Source organism: Pyxicephalus adspersus, chromosome 8 (genome assembly GCF_032062135.1).
Source record: "Pyxicephalus adspersus chromosome 8, UCB_Pads_2.0, whole genome shotgun sequence".
NCBI lineage: Eukaryota > Metazoa > Chordata > Amphibia > Anura > Pyxicephalidae > Pyxicephalus > Pyxicephalus adspersus.
Window position 1 is genome coordinate 30797304 of NC_092865.1, and position 17842 is coordinate 30815145.

The 17842-nt window shown below is 37.0% G+C and overlaps 1 protein-coding gene and 1 long non-coding RNA gene across 4 annotated transcripts in view; one reads left to right on the forward strand and one right to left on the reverse strand.

The window, feature by feature from the left end:
- Positions 1 to 1062, reverse strand: part of LOC140336333 (uncharacterized) — an 11383-nt gene extending 10321 nt beyond the window's left edge. Inside the window, exon 1 of the long non-coding RNA XR_011921868.1 lies at positions 961 to 1062. This is a non-coding gene — a long non-coding RNA (uncharacterized lncRNA). The remainder of the gene's footprint in view (positions 1 to 960) is intronic.
- Positions 1063 to 2388: 1326 nt separating this feature from the next.
- Positions 2389 to 17842, forward strand: part of LOC140336657 (uncharacterized) — a 161782-nt gene continuing 146328 nt past the window's right edge. For all 3 annotated transcript variants that reach the window (XM_072419917.1, XM_072419919.1, XM_072419918.1), the window contains exons 1-2: positions 2389 to 2661; positions 12013 to 12131. In XM_072419917.1, coding sequence (XP_072276018.1) covers positions 2595 to 2661; positions 12013 to 12131 — 186 coding nt within the window. In that variant the 5' untranslated portion in view covers positions 2389 to 2594. The remainder of the gene's footprint in view (positions 2662 to 12012; positions 12132 to 17842) is intronic.

Consider the following 17842-nt stretch of genomic DNA (forward strand, 5'->3'; position numbering starts at 1 on the left):
GCAAATTGTACCAGGGTTTTTTTTGCCCAACTATGTCCATAGGGTTTTATATCTGGGATATGTTTACTTCCCTAGTGGTTGAACCTAATGGACTTATGTCTTTTTTTCAACCTGACCTACTATGTAACTATGTATACACACACCAATGTAACACTAATAAAAATTGTAAGAAATAATCAGTGCTTAGATTGGAATTTGTATTTCAGCACTGTTAAACATGTTTATAGTATTTCAACCTAATGGCGAAACTGACAAATTTATTTTCAAAAGAATATATGAAAATAGACATTTTTGAGAAAATATGGCTTTAACTTTTCAAACTAATTGCAGAACCCCTTAACATAATATAAAAATGAGTTGCTTGAGGAGGAGTCTGAGTGACTTGCATGAGTATGTCCCATGTAAAAAAAATATATATAGTTTTTTGTAAATAATGTAAAGTTGTAATTTGTAAAGTTTAGTAAGAAAAACACTTTTAAACCTTTTAATGAATCTGCACAAATATGCTAAACATAGTATTGTCATCAAAATGTATAGTTTTTTTTACATTTTTTCAATTCAGTATTTACACACCCAGTACAGAGGAATAGGAAAGTTTGATTGCTATGGCCAACAAATGTTTCACTTAAAAAAAAAGGTGCAACAGAGTACTTAAAATATTTGAGTTTGTGTATTTGTTTTCTTGCATGATACATGTTTATAAATAAATGAAGATATTTGTTTTGCACATGAAATTTTAAAGTAAACTTGTCACAGGGTAGGTATGAACTTCAGACTTATTAGAATGTTTTATATAGAATGAGGGTTTACTGGATGGCATTCTAACCCACTAATTTTTATACTTTCTGAGTCCCTTACCCCAATCAAGAAGGCTGACCAGGCAATTCACAGTAAAGTCTAAACTGCTTATTTGTAACAATTGTAAAGCATCAGCAATTCAAATAATATATAAGTACTCACCATGACAGCCAATAAACTTGTATTTTTAAGTCACAATGATACTCCCTGTATTGCTTTAACAACAGATCTGATACTTCAGGCCAAGGTACACAGGTGGTAGAAATCTTGTGCTATTGAAAGATTTAGAGTGAACCAGTATGTAGGTTTCCCTTGCTGACCTAACCCATTGATGCAGGAAAATCAGGAGTTCTCATTTTATTTGGACATTATGTGATACATGCGGGTTGCAGGTCAGTAATGCAAAGGGCCCCATTTATAAAACAAGGAATCTGATATTCCCTCAAATGCAGCTCCTATCACTTTCATGTAAGACTCTGCTCACAAACTTTTTTTCATGGTAATTCATTCCACCTTCCTGAGTGAAAGCTGGTTTATTTATTAAGTGTATTAATCCTAAATGGCTTATCATCTTTTCTTGTTCCTGTGACATAATCAAAAGAGCTCCCTTGTTTTTAGGTGGGCCCTGAGTGGCAGATAAAAGAAAATCCCAATTGTTTCATTTTAGAGGGAACCTACTTTTTTGGGAGATTTTTCTTTTTAGTCTGACACAAAAGAAACATAGTAAATAACTGCTAATTGTTTTGTCCAACCTGATTTGTATAATTGGTAAGATTAAACAGGTGAGACCTCTCACTTAGGTCCACGTTCAAACTTGAATTGGTAACAGTGGTTCCATGAGACTCCCAGTGATTGGCACCTTGTTAGCTGCCAGTACTACTATGCTGGTTCCTAAAGAATCAGCATTTGCACATTTTACAGTGGGCAGTTCTGAAGCACTTACTGCTGCCCCTATTCATTCTTCATGGGCTTTTGCAAATGAGACGCAACATGCAGGATCTCTCCCAAGGAAGTGGTAACCTCACCACCAGCCTAAATCTTTTGTGCTAAAACATATCACTCTCTCATCATCAGAAATTGAGAGGTATAACCACTGCTAATAACATGCTTTCTCAATGAGCAATGAATTTACGGCAGGCCATTTAGTGTTACTTAGTGGGAGAAAAAGCGATTTGCTTGCAGGATCATTAGGTATATATAAAAAAAACAGATATGCAAAAAAATTATTTTGAAAAAAACACAAGCTGGATTCTCTTTCAAATGAGAATAGAGTATCACTTTTACAATTTACTGGCAGGCAATCTTTAACTTCTGAAATGTGTCTTGTATCATGTATGTAATAATAAGTGTTTTATACCATGTTTAAATGCTGAAAAGAAACTCTAATCAGAATAAGTTTAAACAGCAATTTTTTTACAGCATGACTCAGCTTTTCCATAATTGCAAGCATTGCATTTATCAGATGCAGCTTTTTAACTGCCAGTGGAGGAAACTGTTTACAAAACCTGCCTTTTACTTTTAGTTTCCTTTTCAGCTGTACAAAGTCCATCCCACTGATTACGCACAGAACTATTTCACTTCCTATAAAAACAAACAAAAAACAGCTGATACAGATATAAGAGATCTATGTGTATGGAGCAAAGAATTGGTGGATTTTAATTAGGAGTGAACAGAAGACATTTTATGTGGAGTTCTCTACAGACTGAACAACGAAGTAAAAGGAAATATATTTAGGTGTGGTTTTAAAGAAGTTTGGAAGAAGAACATTGTGCAGCTAACAGTTTTTAAAAGGGGAAATGGACAGTGATTTTGGCCCTGTCATTGTTAACCGTTATTCTGACACAACAGCTATTGTTTTCACAGGTAACAATTTAAAGTTTTTGTTTGACATTATTGGCATATTGTTAGCACAATTTGTATGTTAAGCATTTTTTGTAAATGTTTATAATGCTAAGGTGCAGCTTTAGGGTCTGTTCATAATAGTGTGTTGTGCTCACCTTACAGCAACATGTGCGGATCATTACCTCGCCATATTTTAAAGGACATCCGACAAACCTAGCCAGGGCACCATATGTATGGTTAGGCACACAAGCATGGTTGTGACCCATGTGTGCATTGTGGTGTGCCACATTAACATCAATGCTACAGGTCTGCATTGTGGTGCAATGGTGGCCCATTAGAGGAAAGTGTTGCCTTGCAGCAAAAAAGACTGATTTGGGCCGTGTTCATATAAGGTACTTGTTTTACACTCATACTTAACTTTTGCATATTTATTTAATATTGCAACTAATATATACAGTAAGTGTGGGTATTTGCTGTAAAATAGCATGTGATTGGATGTATCATAGCTATTACTACATATCTTTCCACCTTGCAAAATTGACTTCCTTACTGTAAAGTATGTGATTGGTATTATTAGTAATCTGGTAGCATCATAGCTTTTACTACATACCTTTCCTCTGCAAAATTTACTTATTTTTATTTATTTCAAAAGCTCACACAAACATGCAAATCTTAAGCCCCTATTTCAAATATGTTTAAATGAAAACTTGCTTGCATCTCATCCTGCCATGGTTCTTGACCTTCATGTTGCAGATCTTAAGCTCACAAGCTTGAGACTCCCCTGTATACTGCTTGCTGCATAGTGTACAGCAGCGGTCGCCAACCTTTTTGGTCCCGTGGACCACTAAAGCTCCCAGCTCTTGACCCCGCGTGTGCTGGGAGCCAAGTGTCAATCAAAGGGGGGAAACAAGGTAACCCAGCCCACTCTCCCATCGCAGATCTGAGCCTGCAATCGGAGGGTTATGTCCAGGTATAAAGCCCGCCCACTTCTCCGAGCCTGGGGACTGTACAGGGAATGTGGTCCAAGGCTCTGGCCGGTGTCCCCCCAGCGGGGGCCTTCTCCTGAGGACAGGTTGGCTGCAGGTAAACATTACAATGAAAGCCCAGGCAGAGTATGTAACTCAGAAGGAAGAGGGTGGGTTTCAGGTGAGAGTAAGGTGTGTAAACTTTCAAAAAATAGCTTTTTGAAAGTTTCCTTATAATTTAGGTGGGCTGAAACATATATGCACAGAGAATAAGCTTCAAATTTGTTTAGTCGTTTCCGAAACTTTAAAAAAATTTTTTGCTCAGGATGACCATCAGGCAATTTAGTATTTGCAGAGAGAAGGATCGGCAGTGGCACTTATGCACCTAGCACAGGTGTCATTTAAATCGGACCTAAACCCACTATACTCACCTGTCCCCTTTCCTCCGCAGGCACTAAAATTTGGTTTTAATACTTTCCACAATTTCCATTCCTGACTGCCTCTGTGGCATCATACAAATAGGATGGAGTAAAACGACATCAGCAAAGAATTTATTGCATATATTGCAAGAATTAACAGCTTAAAATACCCCTTTCTTTGCAGTAGTAGTCTGTAATATGACCTTGCAGCTTTCTGGTAGAGGTTGGTAATCAATTACTGGAGATCAGGAATAAGGATTTTAGGAAATCTCCTCTACCAATTGAAATTAGTAGAAGTAAAGGTTGAAATGGATAGGTGTTTTTTATTATTCTAAACAAAGTGACTTGTAGAACTATAATCAAGCCATGCCTAATAAAACTAGAATTTGTGTATGAAAACTGCATGTTTCTAAATGTAGATAGGAATCGGGACTAGGTGAATCAAAAGCTGTGGCGATGTATAGAAGAGCTATGTCAGACTGCTGATTCTTCTCTCACATGCTTCTCTGTTTTAATGCTTGGCAGATATGTTTGCACTTTTAACTCAATCTTCATGCAATATTTCTGTCAAACTCCAAACCATTTCTTTTTTGGCAAAGTTTATTCTTTAATATAAGCACTTAGAATTTAACACACATTCAAAAGCAGCCAACATGTAACAAAAATACTAATGCAAAATCCAATAAAGTAATTTAAGACAAATTTATCTGCAAACGTTTAATGGGTTATTCACTTAGTGCTTACAGTAAGTCCTTTCCAGATGGTAAAATTACCTGAATTTGTAAGCAGTGAATTAATTGTCATAATTTTTTTTTGCTACGGAAGGGCTTTTTTTATCCTCCTTTTGGTTCCTTCGATCTATGTAACGCTTGTTTTAAGCACATCAGATACAGTTAATTTAAAAGCCCCGTATTTATGAATGTAAAGGGCTTTGAAACTAAAAGCATGGTGTTATCCTCCTGGAAATAGGTGTGGAACAGGATGGGGAAAGAACTACAAACCTTGCAAGAGAAGGCCATCCACAAAATTTAGTGTGGGTAAGTAGGGCTTTAATCAGAGAAGCATCAGGCACCAAGTATACATTGAAATAGCTGCAAAAACCATAACGAGATGTGAGTCCCTATTAGTCCACAGGACCACCTTATGCTTTCCACTCCACAATGCAGGGATTTATGGAACTGTGGCTAGGATAAATCCATTGCCGACTACCCAACCACACTAGGTAGTCTTTAGTCAGATGACATAAAATTTTGCCATCATGAGGAATGCCATGTGTTGCACTAATCATCCTGTGATCATAATTTGCACTGTAAAGCATGGTGGTGGCAGTGGATAATTATGCTAAGCAAAAAGTCATATTACAAGAAAAGGTGGCTCTACAATGTATTGCCTTTGGCGGTGAATACGTATCACACTAATTAAAAAAAAAAATGGTAGGCAAGTGTCAACCAAATGGTTCTAAACCCACCAAGCAAAATGGATGCATCCGTGTCTGTGTTTTTGACATTTCCCTATGTTACCTATATTACAAACCCAGTTTGAACAAAAACTGTCTTTTCACTGTATCAGTCATGCCCTCCACAGAATTTTAAATGAAAGATTTACTGTGGGTTGTAGAAGGGTCTTGGAGAAAAGTAAAATATGTTGGTAAATCTTCTGCTGATACTGTATTGCAGAAAACCCTGGAGCAGGACCTTGAGAACAACCTAACTGGTGTGATCTGCTTGTGCAGACAAACCTAGAATGCAATCCAAATTATAAGGCCCTGATTGGATCATGACTGACAGGATTTAAAGATTTACTAGTGAATTCAAGAAATGGCCATTACCTCTTGTTGCCGACCAATATAAACATAAATAGATGGCTTGTAATCTGTGAGTACTGGAGAACTAGCCATCCAGAACCACATGGATGGGCAACCACTTTACCCATTGGATGCTAAATTTGACAAAGGCAACTCCTAGGTTACCTAGCCTTGGCACCACTGTATGTTAAGAGATCTGTTCAGTTTGGTTATTTCATAAAATGATTTGTCTATTAATTCTATACGAACTTTCCAGATGATACTTTTTATGAGTATTTTTGGGCTCCTATGGTTTGTGGTAATTGTTAAATATGAAAATACCTGAACACGTATAATTTTTATGGTCTGTTTCTAAACCAGGCATCATCCCCTTGCTCCATAGAAAATAACTTATAAGTCATTTTACTAAAAACAAAAAAAAACAATCTTAGAAAAAGATGTAAAACATAATGGAAAAGACAATATGTATTAAAAGAACAAATGTCCAGATTAAATGGCTCTAGACATGAGCAACAATGATCCAATTTTGTGACCTTGAGGACAAATTCAGATCTGCATCAAGATAGCTGCATCGGCTGTCAGCTACATTTACATTATAAAATGTCTTTTTATGCATAAAGAACTAAAATGTGCACTATAATAGCAGATAGTCTATTTCTTTACTGACAAGATGAATAAATCAGGCAACATTTACTTTGAGTTTGTATTTTGATACACTTGGATATTTTTACATGTAACATACACATTATAAATGAATGTCTGTCTTTATGTTGATGTTTCCCTCCAGGAATACAATTTGTGAAGCTGATTTAGGAGCGCACCCTTTCCAATTGTGTTTTCAGATTTCATCTGATGCTCTTTCTCTTCAACACAGTTGATTTAGATCTTTTTAATTCAAACAATTCTGTATTTTATTGTATCCCCATTTGATCTTTCAGCCCCTCCATTACATTTTGTAGTTTGTTCAATTAGATGTCAAATCTATGAGCTCATAAAGAGAAGTGCCAGGAGGTAGACCTCTAAATGTTGACTACTGTGTCACCATGTACAGTATATGGAAATTATAGTCCTATAATTTTAGTAGCACCCATGGGTCAGTGAACAGTGTAAGAAAGCGTTATGGCTTTGTTATACTAGCAATCCCATCACTGGCAGTAAAGACTACTCATTCCCTCCTTTGGTGTGGTTTCCTATGTAGGAACAAAAAACATTGGGGTAGAGCCACATTCTACTGCTTTTGGTAAGAAAGGTAGGAACCCCATGTAAGGGAGTACTGTCTCTGATCTGTAATGTGAAATTTGTATTAAAAACAGCAAAACATAACACATTTTAACTCTCATTTTTATATGCCACTTTTAAAGTTTACCACCCCATGCATAAATTATGTAGCTTTACGTGTTGATGTGCTGCCCAATCCTTACTATACTGAGAAATATGGTGCAGTCATTGCTGTTTTTGTTTCGTCTGACCTTTTTTCTGGATACAGTTCTTAACCATTAACCATACATTCACATAACTCCTGCATAGTTGTTCAGAATCCATGTCCTAGAAGTAGTTACTATTTTATTGGATTAACATGACCGACAGACTACTAGCTTTTTCGTTGGAGGTCAATGGCATCCATATTCTTTCTAATGTAGGTTTTTTTCTTTTAATATACTGATTTCCTTAAAGTTCTTACCTAGCTGGTTCTCCTGTTCATTTATTTCTAAAAAGTATGTATTAGTATTGTTCACAATGCAGCAGTGATGGCAAAGGGTGAGCTTTAGTGGTACCACTGAACAAGTAAGTGAATGAGGTTAAGTAATGCAATAACACACATTTTTTGTTGAGTTAGATCTTACACTTGTTTTTTTACAAATTTTTGGGTGATGAATCCAGAAATGACCCCAGTTTTTTTTTGCTGTCCCATCAAGTTTTTATGATACAGGGTACTCTCCATTTTTGTCAAAAAACATACAAATTTTACATACAATGAATAAATAATGAAATAATAACTTGATAGTACTGTTTATTTAAATTTCTTTTGTTCATACAAATGATTTAATGTTACGCTTTGACAATTTTTTTTACAGTAAAACGTTTGAAAATGAATCGGGTAAGCGGTTAAGGTAAAAATTTATGATTATAGCTTTACCTGAAGTGTTAGGACGATCCCGCTGGATGCTCCATCATATGTACATTCCATCTACCCTGATACCGTCCTTCCATGACCTTCAAATCTTGGTGGAATCGTTCACCTTGCTCATCACTGACTGCACAAAGGTTTTCCGGGAAGTTAGAAAGATGGCTATGCAGAAAATGCACCTTGATGCTCATATTGCAGCCAAGTTTTTTGTAGATTTCCAAGAGTTTCTGGACAATTTTTGTGTAATTATTTGCTTGTGTATTTCCAAGAAAGTTCTTGACTGTTTTTGAATGATAACCAAGCATTCTTTTCGATTTCTGACATTGTCCTGATGAAATTTTTATCTTTAAAGAGCTGCCAAATCTGTGGACCATCAAACACATCGGCCTTTATTTTTTCAAACGACAGGCTAGGAAATGCCAAAATGAGGTACTTAAAACATTCTCCTTCAGTTGGCAAAGCTTTAACGAACTGCTTCATCAGACCCAGTTTCATGTGCAGAAGCTGGAATATATTATTCTTTCTATCAACAAGTGTCTCATGTAGAATGTTCGGATCACCTGGTTTTAGGGCAGATTTAGGAGACTAATTCCTTTCCACCCAATGCCTCTCATGAGCTCTGCTGTCCCACATGCACTGACAACTACACTACTTGGTGTATCCGCGTTGCTGACCAGGAAGGAAGCATACTATTTTAAGGTTAACACAGATGATCCAATTGTGTTGGTGATATTGCAACAACTCAATGACTCTCTTTATGTCTGCATATTCTTCACAAAGAGAAACTGAATGGCCAATTGGGACTGACCCAAATATATTGCCATTGTGAAGGAGGACACATTTTAAGCTCCACTTTGAGCTATCGATGAATAGTCCCCATTCAGTTGAGTTATAGATTGGAATTCCCAATTCCTCCATTAAACCAGGTATTTTATGGCAATACACAAAGCGACGGTCAGTTCTAAAGTACTGCAGAAATGCAATTTCTCTGGTTCGAAAGTACGATACCTTTGTTCCTTTTTCAAGTAAGTTTTTCTTGCGCAGTCTTGATGCTAGGAGTTCTGAAGCCTTCTTCGATAGTCCCAAATCACATTCCAAATCTCTCAACTCATGCTGATCAAATCCCTTATCAACAGAGTCCTCTTCAATTTCAAACTCTTCATCATTGTTGTCACTTAGTTCATCTCCATAATCATGTTCTTCAAGAGAGGGTAGTATAACGAAAACCAGCACTGGAATTTCACTCAATTGAGCCACTGGGTGTATAGCCGATGGTAGACTAGGATACTAGGATACATTTATTTTTGTTGTTGTATCCTGAAGTTCACACTATACAAAAGCAACAGTCACTGAAATGATCTCCTGGCTCTCGCCAAACCATAGGTATTACCAAATGGCATCCTATCACGTGTTCCCGGGGGGCTCAAGAATTATTTTGATCACCAAGTTTAACTTTGAAATATGCCAAATAGGCTTGCTCTACAAATGTGATGATGTTAGCTCTTTGACTGGGAATGGTGAAACTGCCACAGATATTAAAAAAAAAATCGGGGTTGTTTAGGCACTTACGAAGAGAAACAGCAGAGCCAGACATGGAAAGGAAATATGTGTGAAAGTAGAAAAATACATTTTGCCTATTCACTACGTAGAGCAGCACACAACCTCTGACCACACTGTCTTGTGTGTAAATGAATAGCCTATACAAATCCACGCTGGAGTAATCGCATTATTAGCGGTAGAGAAAAAACCTGACATGATAGTTTTCTTCTAACGGCACTTTCAGAATCGGCATACCTATTTAAATGTAAAAAAGCTTAAAAATTGAAGTCAACAAAAATTGGTTCAAAATTGTTCCCAAAAAACAAAAAAAATTTTTAAAAAAGGTGAGAAATGCAGGGACTTAACCTTTATCTGGTTTATCTTTTGAAAATCCTATCTTGCATTTCACAACCTTGAAACTATTTTAAGCGATGACCACAAGCCCCCTACTACCGACTCTAAAACCTACTGAAATCCAGATTTATTCAACTTCTAAACACTTGGTGCTGGTTTACAGTAGATGGCTAACCGCTTGCTAAGGTTTACTTTCGCTGAAAATTGTGACTATTTTAGTACTTGTGCTGAGAATTACGAAAACCTATGTCTATACAATGATAGATATAAGGTTTGAAAGGGCTTGTTAAATGTACATGACCTGGGCACAACTTTACTTTAAGTAGAATACATTATAAATGCTGTTCTATTTCTTGTATAAATATTTCTTATTGTGTTTTATTTATCCTTGTACTTTCTGTTGTTACATAAGTACTGCTGCTGCTACAATGATCAAAATGCAAAATCTATTGCCCATTCTGTTTCCTGTTTAATAAATGGATATCAAAGTTCAGGGCAGCACAGTTGTATAAAAGCAAAAGCCTAGTGTAATGGCCTTGTAATTGCAGGCCACTAAACCAGGTTCCTAGGGTTTTCCTAGGGTTAACTGTTAAGTTAATCATAAAACATAAATCCAACATTCTTGGTTTTTATCCTATATTGATGGTAGATTATTAGAAGCAATCAAAAGTTTCATCTCTTTCCATTTAATTTTTTCTTTTACTTATGTAATACAGTACATAAGATTTGTATGGCTTTAATGAAAGGCTACTATGCAGCTGACTATTGAAAATTCTAGTTAAATCTGTATGTATTTTCTTCTATTTCATGCTAATAATCTAGGATATGGGGTATGTTGGACATTCCTAAAAATATTATTTAGGTTAGATGCCAAACTCCTATAGCCAAAAATGTAGGAAAAAAGGAAAGGGAGAACAGCAGGGGTTTTTAAGTTGGCCAAAATCCTTTTAAAATGCAATACTAATTTCACATGGCAAACTTACTTGAATGAAATCATAAAATAGAAGTCCAAACCCCAGTACTTCACATCACAAATGTGCCTTTTTTCTCATTAACTACATCTCAAATGTGCCTTTTAAGTCCACCAATTGAACCCATTCATCCCTAAATAACTAATACTTTTCTCTCTATTAATAATTTAGATCAATCCACTGCATATTACTACATGCTCTTCTCATGTGTTCTTGTTTTTTCTTATTGAGATTAATTGCTTTGTTCAATAAATTTCAAGTTTGTCCCATGACTTGGTCTAAGTCTTTAATTTCGGCCCTCTGTGTATTTTGACACTCCTGCTATAGAGCCATCCTGACCAGCTGCTCCCAAGTTGGTTATCGGTTGTTGCACACTGGGCAATAACAAGACAAGAAAACAAAAACTTTAACTGTTGTTGTTTTCCAGGGGAGGCATCACCCCGAGTTATTTGGGCATTGCCATGTAGTAATTTGCTGTGGTCCTTTATGGTCATTATGTGGCTATATTAAATCATAAAGATGTTCCAATGACAGATTCTGAACCTCCATATATTGCAGGATAGACATTCATAAAGCTGGAATTATATAATTATTTAATGCATTATATAAACACAATCTCCTAATGACATGTTACACCAGCTGTTGGCCATGGTCCCAACTAAATTGTGAGCCACATACAGTATTTCTTAGGGAAACTCATTTTTCAAAATGTGGCCACAAGTCTTGTTTAAGCTTTATTTACCATTTTAATATTGGGTATCAATAATGTTACCCAAGGCACAGACCCGGGTCACTATAATGCTGAATAGTTTAGTTGTATCCATTTGTACATTTGCTTTCAGTGCCTTTTGTTTTCAGCAGTATGTAGAATTTTATAAAGGATTAGCAAGTCTGAACAGCTTACTTACTGTGTGTGAAACTACTCAAAGAATTTTGTTTTCATTAAATTAAAACCATATTTTTTTACCAGATTGTTTTCACCTACCCTTTTAAACACATTTGTGTACACTGGCTTGCTCAGCTGTGGCTATTTAATACAAAGAGATCAGGAACTTGACTCTGTATGTTTTTCATTCCAGTTTGTGGCATTTTTCAATTTGAGAAAATAACTTTTTAATTACTTTAACAAGGACCAAATGGTTAATCTGTAATCAGACACAGATGAGATTATTTTCTCCTTTCTTTTAACCAGAAAAAGAATGTTTTATCTGTCGTGAAGCAGACAAACAAGGCCAAGAGGAATTGCTCAACTACTGTGATTGCAGAGATTTAGTGGGACATCACCAGTGTTTGCTGACATGGATACAGAAGGTAAAGAATTTATTACAGTCAATCTTAACCTATGTTCATGTTTGTTTTGTGTGGCACACTGTGTTTGTAGTTGGGAAAAGTGGATATTAAGCCATGACTTTAAAAGTGCAAGATTAAATGGTTTGAGCCTACTCCCAGTACATGGAACATGTTTGTCATTGTTCTTGTACCCAAAAAATACTCTGTGATTGCAAGTAAAGAAAAATATTAGATGCACGTAACCCTTGGACCAAATATTTTTAACTCCCTACTTTTACATGTGATAATTTGTATAACCCTACTGACAGGAATAAACTAATTAAAACACACAAAACTTGGACACGTGAAGATGCAGATTGTGCGTTGGCTGACTATAGGTTTCCCATTAAACTGTGGAAGACCTCCTTGGGGGCTGATGCTGACCCTAGGTAAAACTTTCCTTCGACTCCCATGTTTGTGGTTCACTTGGGTTGTCCCTAATGGACTAGGTCCTATAATTCGCTTCCTGTGTGTGTGCCAGTTGCACTGTAACAGTCTAGCAATCTTTCTTTTTTTTATATGGCTTTTCAATATTATGCATACCACGTTCCTAGACAAACCACCTTTAAAGTAGACAGGGTTCCCCGTGTTGAAAAAAAAAAACCCTGCTCCAAATGGCTCTCCTCTCCTGATAGCTACATAAAAGGGTATGTAGGAAGATAAAGTTAAGGGTGGAAAAGCTGCTAGCATGAACTGTAATTGAATACTTCCAGAAAAAGAGAGGGGTACGATCAGGGGTGTAGTCGTAAAAAAAGAGGGGGCACGGTACTGTCCATGGTGAGCACACATGCCCATCATTAGTATATAAACATGCTGCCCCACTACACCCCTGCCTCTTTGTCACTCAAAGGGTAAGAAACTTCCCCCAGAGTGACGTCATGATACCAGAACCCGCCCACTCTCCCATCGCAGGTCTGAGTCTGGTTGTGTTCAAAGAGACAACCCGCCCATTTGCCCTGAGCCTGCAATTCCATTTGGAGACATGGTCCGCCGCTCTGGCCCCCCACTCTTTGCCTGCCCCACTACACCCCTGGGTACGATGTTCAAGAAAATGAGAAGATGTGCTTAGAAATTGCTCTCCTTTTAAAAATCAAATTTGCTAAACAGTATAAAGACATATTTCAAGTGAATAAAAAAGTTTATGCAAAGGAATAATGCTGCAAGTAAGCATTTTAAATGGCTTTTCTTTATTTTACCTGCCTTTTTTATGTTAACGGTACCCTTTTATGTGCTTTGTAAAAATTGGTCTTTGACTTCAGATTTATTGTCAGGTAAAATAGATTGTGTGGTTTATTAACGTTTAAACAACTGGTAAAACTTTATTTTCGCACACTTTTCTTTTTACATGTTGAAATGTTGCAATAAATTTACTTTTCAGAGCCTCCTTCTCTAGCTTCCCTTGTAATGGATAACCAGGGTTTAGGGAGCATGCTAATTCTGCATTTTTATGAATTTACAATCCTACGTTATTCCTGATCCTAAATGTTTCTTTCCTAAACCTTTATACCTTCTTTAAAAAAAGTAGCTTTTTTGATGACTGAGGCAAAACAATGAAGTCTGTCCTGTATGAGACTATGCTGCCTGCCTGTCATCATATATATCATTCTGTCGTCATATATAGCATGCGTAGCTCAGTGTACATTCTTGGCTGACATAGTAACCTCTGTACACATGCACCGGAGTTATGTCATCTCATCTTGGTCAATGAATATGTCCAATGACTTCAAAACAGGAAGTTTGACAGTGATGTTGTATGTGGATGTGCCAGCACTGTGCCAACAGTAGTATTGACATCTTACCAAAAATACTACCTCGTTGTAGTCAATAACTATTAGAAAACAAGGAGTCCTGACATTTCTCTTGAACTGGACTTTTCACCTTCCCACTGAACTGTGCAGAGAACATGTTGCTACACTCAATTCCCATAGCAATCTCACACTGTTAGAGATCAACCAGCCCTTGTTTTGAGGGAGAGCACAGAGTCTAACTTCTGTTCAAATCAAATTAGGCCATCCTTTCTGCTCCCCAAACCCCCATGTGCAGTAAAAACCCTGATATTAGAATACTAAATGACAAGGCACAAAACTTTGCAACGGCTTGAGGGAAGGTCTTGGTGACAGCTCGTGTTGGGATTCTTTATTTTTTTCATATAAAATTGTTCCTAGGCTTGACCTAGTATTTGTGTTCCTACGGTAGCTAGGTATACGTGCATTTATTCTTGTATGACTGCAGTGTATCACCCTAGGTACTCTGGCACAAGGTAATCTTTAGTTTGAAGTATATCTTTATTTGTGTCCAATAGTAAAGGAAAATTTGTCATTCAAAGAGGATCATTGGTAAGAATCAAATCCAGGCAACATGATATAGTTATGACATTCTAATCTTTTTAAGACTCCTGAAAATTGCCTTTATTTATGCTGTAAAGTTAAACTTGTGGTCCAATATTATGGGGAATCTAGTTTAGGGAAAAAATGGTGTAGTTGGAGACAGACTGATTTTTTTTTTTTTTTTTTTAGTAACCTACAGTAATGTTTCCAAGTGTGTACATCCACAGAAATGTAGGTGTAACCCCCACTCACCAAGATATTTACACAGACAATATTAGATCTTTATTCTAACCGTGCTTACGAACTAGTCATTGATGGGGAAGGATAATTTCCTTGGTGTATTGTTCATAACTATTTGGTATTAACATTTTTGTGAGGTTTCTTCATGGAATGCCAAATTTTAAACCTACTACAACGATTTGATGGCGGTCATAACTGGGTTTTGACTATGCTTGTTTATAGCCCTCTATTTGTTTAGAACCATTTTTTGGTGTCTTTTTAATTATGTACTTTGCAATGTTTTGTTAAGAGATCTATTTCTGCTTCAGATTTTGGACCGTTAGCTTACCATTCTCAAACACAATTAAGGCTGATTTAATGACTGCAATCTTCCATTACTTGAATCTGTGTCCTTCCTTCTCTTTAAATGTTGTAATTAGTTTGTACGGATGAATTCAAGTTATTTGTCCATTGTAACAGTAGACATGCTTGATGCAAAGCAAAAGCTAATATGTTTCATGGCGAGCTGTATGCTGATGACACTCAAATCTATCTATCCACCCCTGACTTGTCTCCCTCAGTCTTGGATAAGGTCTCATGCTGCCTGTCAGCCATCTCATCATGGATGTCTGACCGATTTCTGAAACTCAACCTGGATAAGACAGAACTCCTCATCATTCCCCCCTCAAATTCCAAAACTCCTCCTGACATACATCTAACTGTTAACAACACTGTTATTCGGCCCTCCCCTCAGGCACGTTGTCTTGGTGTCACCTTTGACTCAGCCCTCACATTTACGCCCCATATTCAGAACATTTCCAGGTCCTGTCACTTTCACCTAGGCAACATCTCCAAAATCCGCCCCTACCTGTCCCCTGAGACCACCAAACTCCTTGTACATGCTCTTATCTCTCATCTGGACTACTGTAACATCCTCCTCTCTGGTATTCCACTAACCCGACTCTCTCCTCTTTAATCTAATATGAACGCTGCAGCCAGACTCATCCATCCCTCCCACCGCTCCTCTTCTGTTGCATATCTTTGTAGTTCTCTACATTGGCTTCCTTTTCACCTTCGAATCAAATCAAAGCTCCTGTGCTTAACCTTCAAATCTCTCCACAGTTCTTGTCCCACTTACATTTCTGACCTGGTAAAAAAATACTCCCCTAGCCACTCGCTCCGCTCATCCAATGACCTACTAATGACCTCCTCACACGCACGGATAGAAAGACTTTTATAGAGCTGCCCCAACTCTCTGGAATGGTCTTCCTCATCCTATTCGGTTTGCTCCTACTTTCTGCTCATTTAAAAGGGCCCTCAAAACCTATTTTTTTCAAACTTGCCTACCCATCTTCTCTCCTTAGAAACCGTCACTACTTTCCACCGCTACATCTCCCCTCATATTGTGTGTTAATTCCCCCACCTACTAGATTGTAAGCTCTTCAGGGCAGGGTCCTCTCCTCCTGTATCACTCTGAATTATTCTGTCATTTACAACCCCTATTTAATGTACAGCGCTGCTGTAGTATGCTAAACTTCCCATGCAGTTATAAATGGTGCAATGTTTTTTTGTATATGTTGATGTATACTACAACCACTGCTATAAGGATACCACAATATAATTTGTGGGTCTTGGTATCTTTTTTTAGCATCTGTCAGCTCGTGGTGTAAATTTTTCTAGTACTAGAAAAATTACTTATCTACACCAGATTTTATTAGTGAATTAAATTTAAATAGTTAAAATGCCTTTCTTGTCACAAAGACATGAAACTGCTTTTATACCGAGAAATATGGAGGGTTCTTTTGATCTGGGTCTGATGGTGATAACGCCCATCAATACCAAAGAGGACACCAGACCCTCAATATGAATACTCCCTTTAAGGCGGCTGGCTCCCTTTTGTTGGATTCTAATCTTGGAAAACTTGAACTTGCCAGCACCAAAGAATAGGTGAAGGGATCAAATTTGGTGACATTTGATGCCTAGGGAATGGGGGAGTGAGTGGAGGAGAAATGGAAGGGGCAAGAAGACATGGAGGGGAATCATATGTGTGTGTGTGTGTGTGTGTGTGTGTGTGTGTGTGTGTGTATGGAGGGGGGGGGCTGTGGAAGGGAGAACAGATTTGATCCCCAGACCTATTTGAAGGCTCTATGGTGTTGGCAAGTTCAAGGAGCTTTTCACAAATCCCTTCGAACTTACTACCCTAGAAAATACATCCACACGAATCTCCTTGAAAATACATCAAACCTCTTTTGACACCTCATATGCGATAACCTACACTTGCCACCTGGTATATATACATCTGCTTCTGTACATTTTTATATATAGTTCCAATCTCCCACATTCCCTGAGGAAGCTATTTGTGAAACTAGGGACTTGCAGAAGGATTTCCACCCTATTTGTGATGCTCGCATAAATGGATTTATGTGTATCATGAAATTGATGTACTTGATGCAAGCACTAAGATATTTTGATAACATGTACCAATGTTATAATTATTAAATGTAATGTTTTTTTTTTTAACAACTAATCTCTTATTCCAGAACGTTTTCTTTAATTTAGTTTATGGGAATATGTACTTTGAAAATTTTATGTATAATTTATTCAAAAATATGATTTTATATCTGTAGGCAATGTTTGTAAAAGGATTCAGTTTGCTTGTTTAAACATGGTAAAAAAAAGTAACAAATTCCATGAGGTGTACTTGCTTTTTCATGATTGTGTAACTGATGTGGGTAACAACACCTAAATAACCTGAATAGGCATATGATTGAACAACTCCTAATATTTATTGAATTTTGACTATGAAATAAGTAGCTAAATTGGTAATATTGGAGCATATTTGCTGCAGAAGTAACGGTAGTTCATGTTTAAGCTTGTCTGCTTGAACTTAGTAGTTACATTTATTCTTTTTATTAGGTATATTTTTCCACCCACGTGAATTAGAAGGCAGAGGTGACTTTCTGACACTATTCTAGGTTTCTGCATTGCTATGTTGGCTTCTCCTTTGCACAAGTTATACCAGGCAAAAAGTCCTTTGAATGGAACTAATAACAAACTGCTGTGTTAATAGAAGAAAGCATATTTAATCAGATGAAATTTTGTGAATACATTTTGTACAATAGGCAAAACTTTGATTCACAAGTGTTG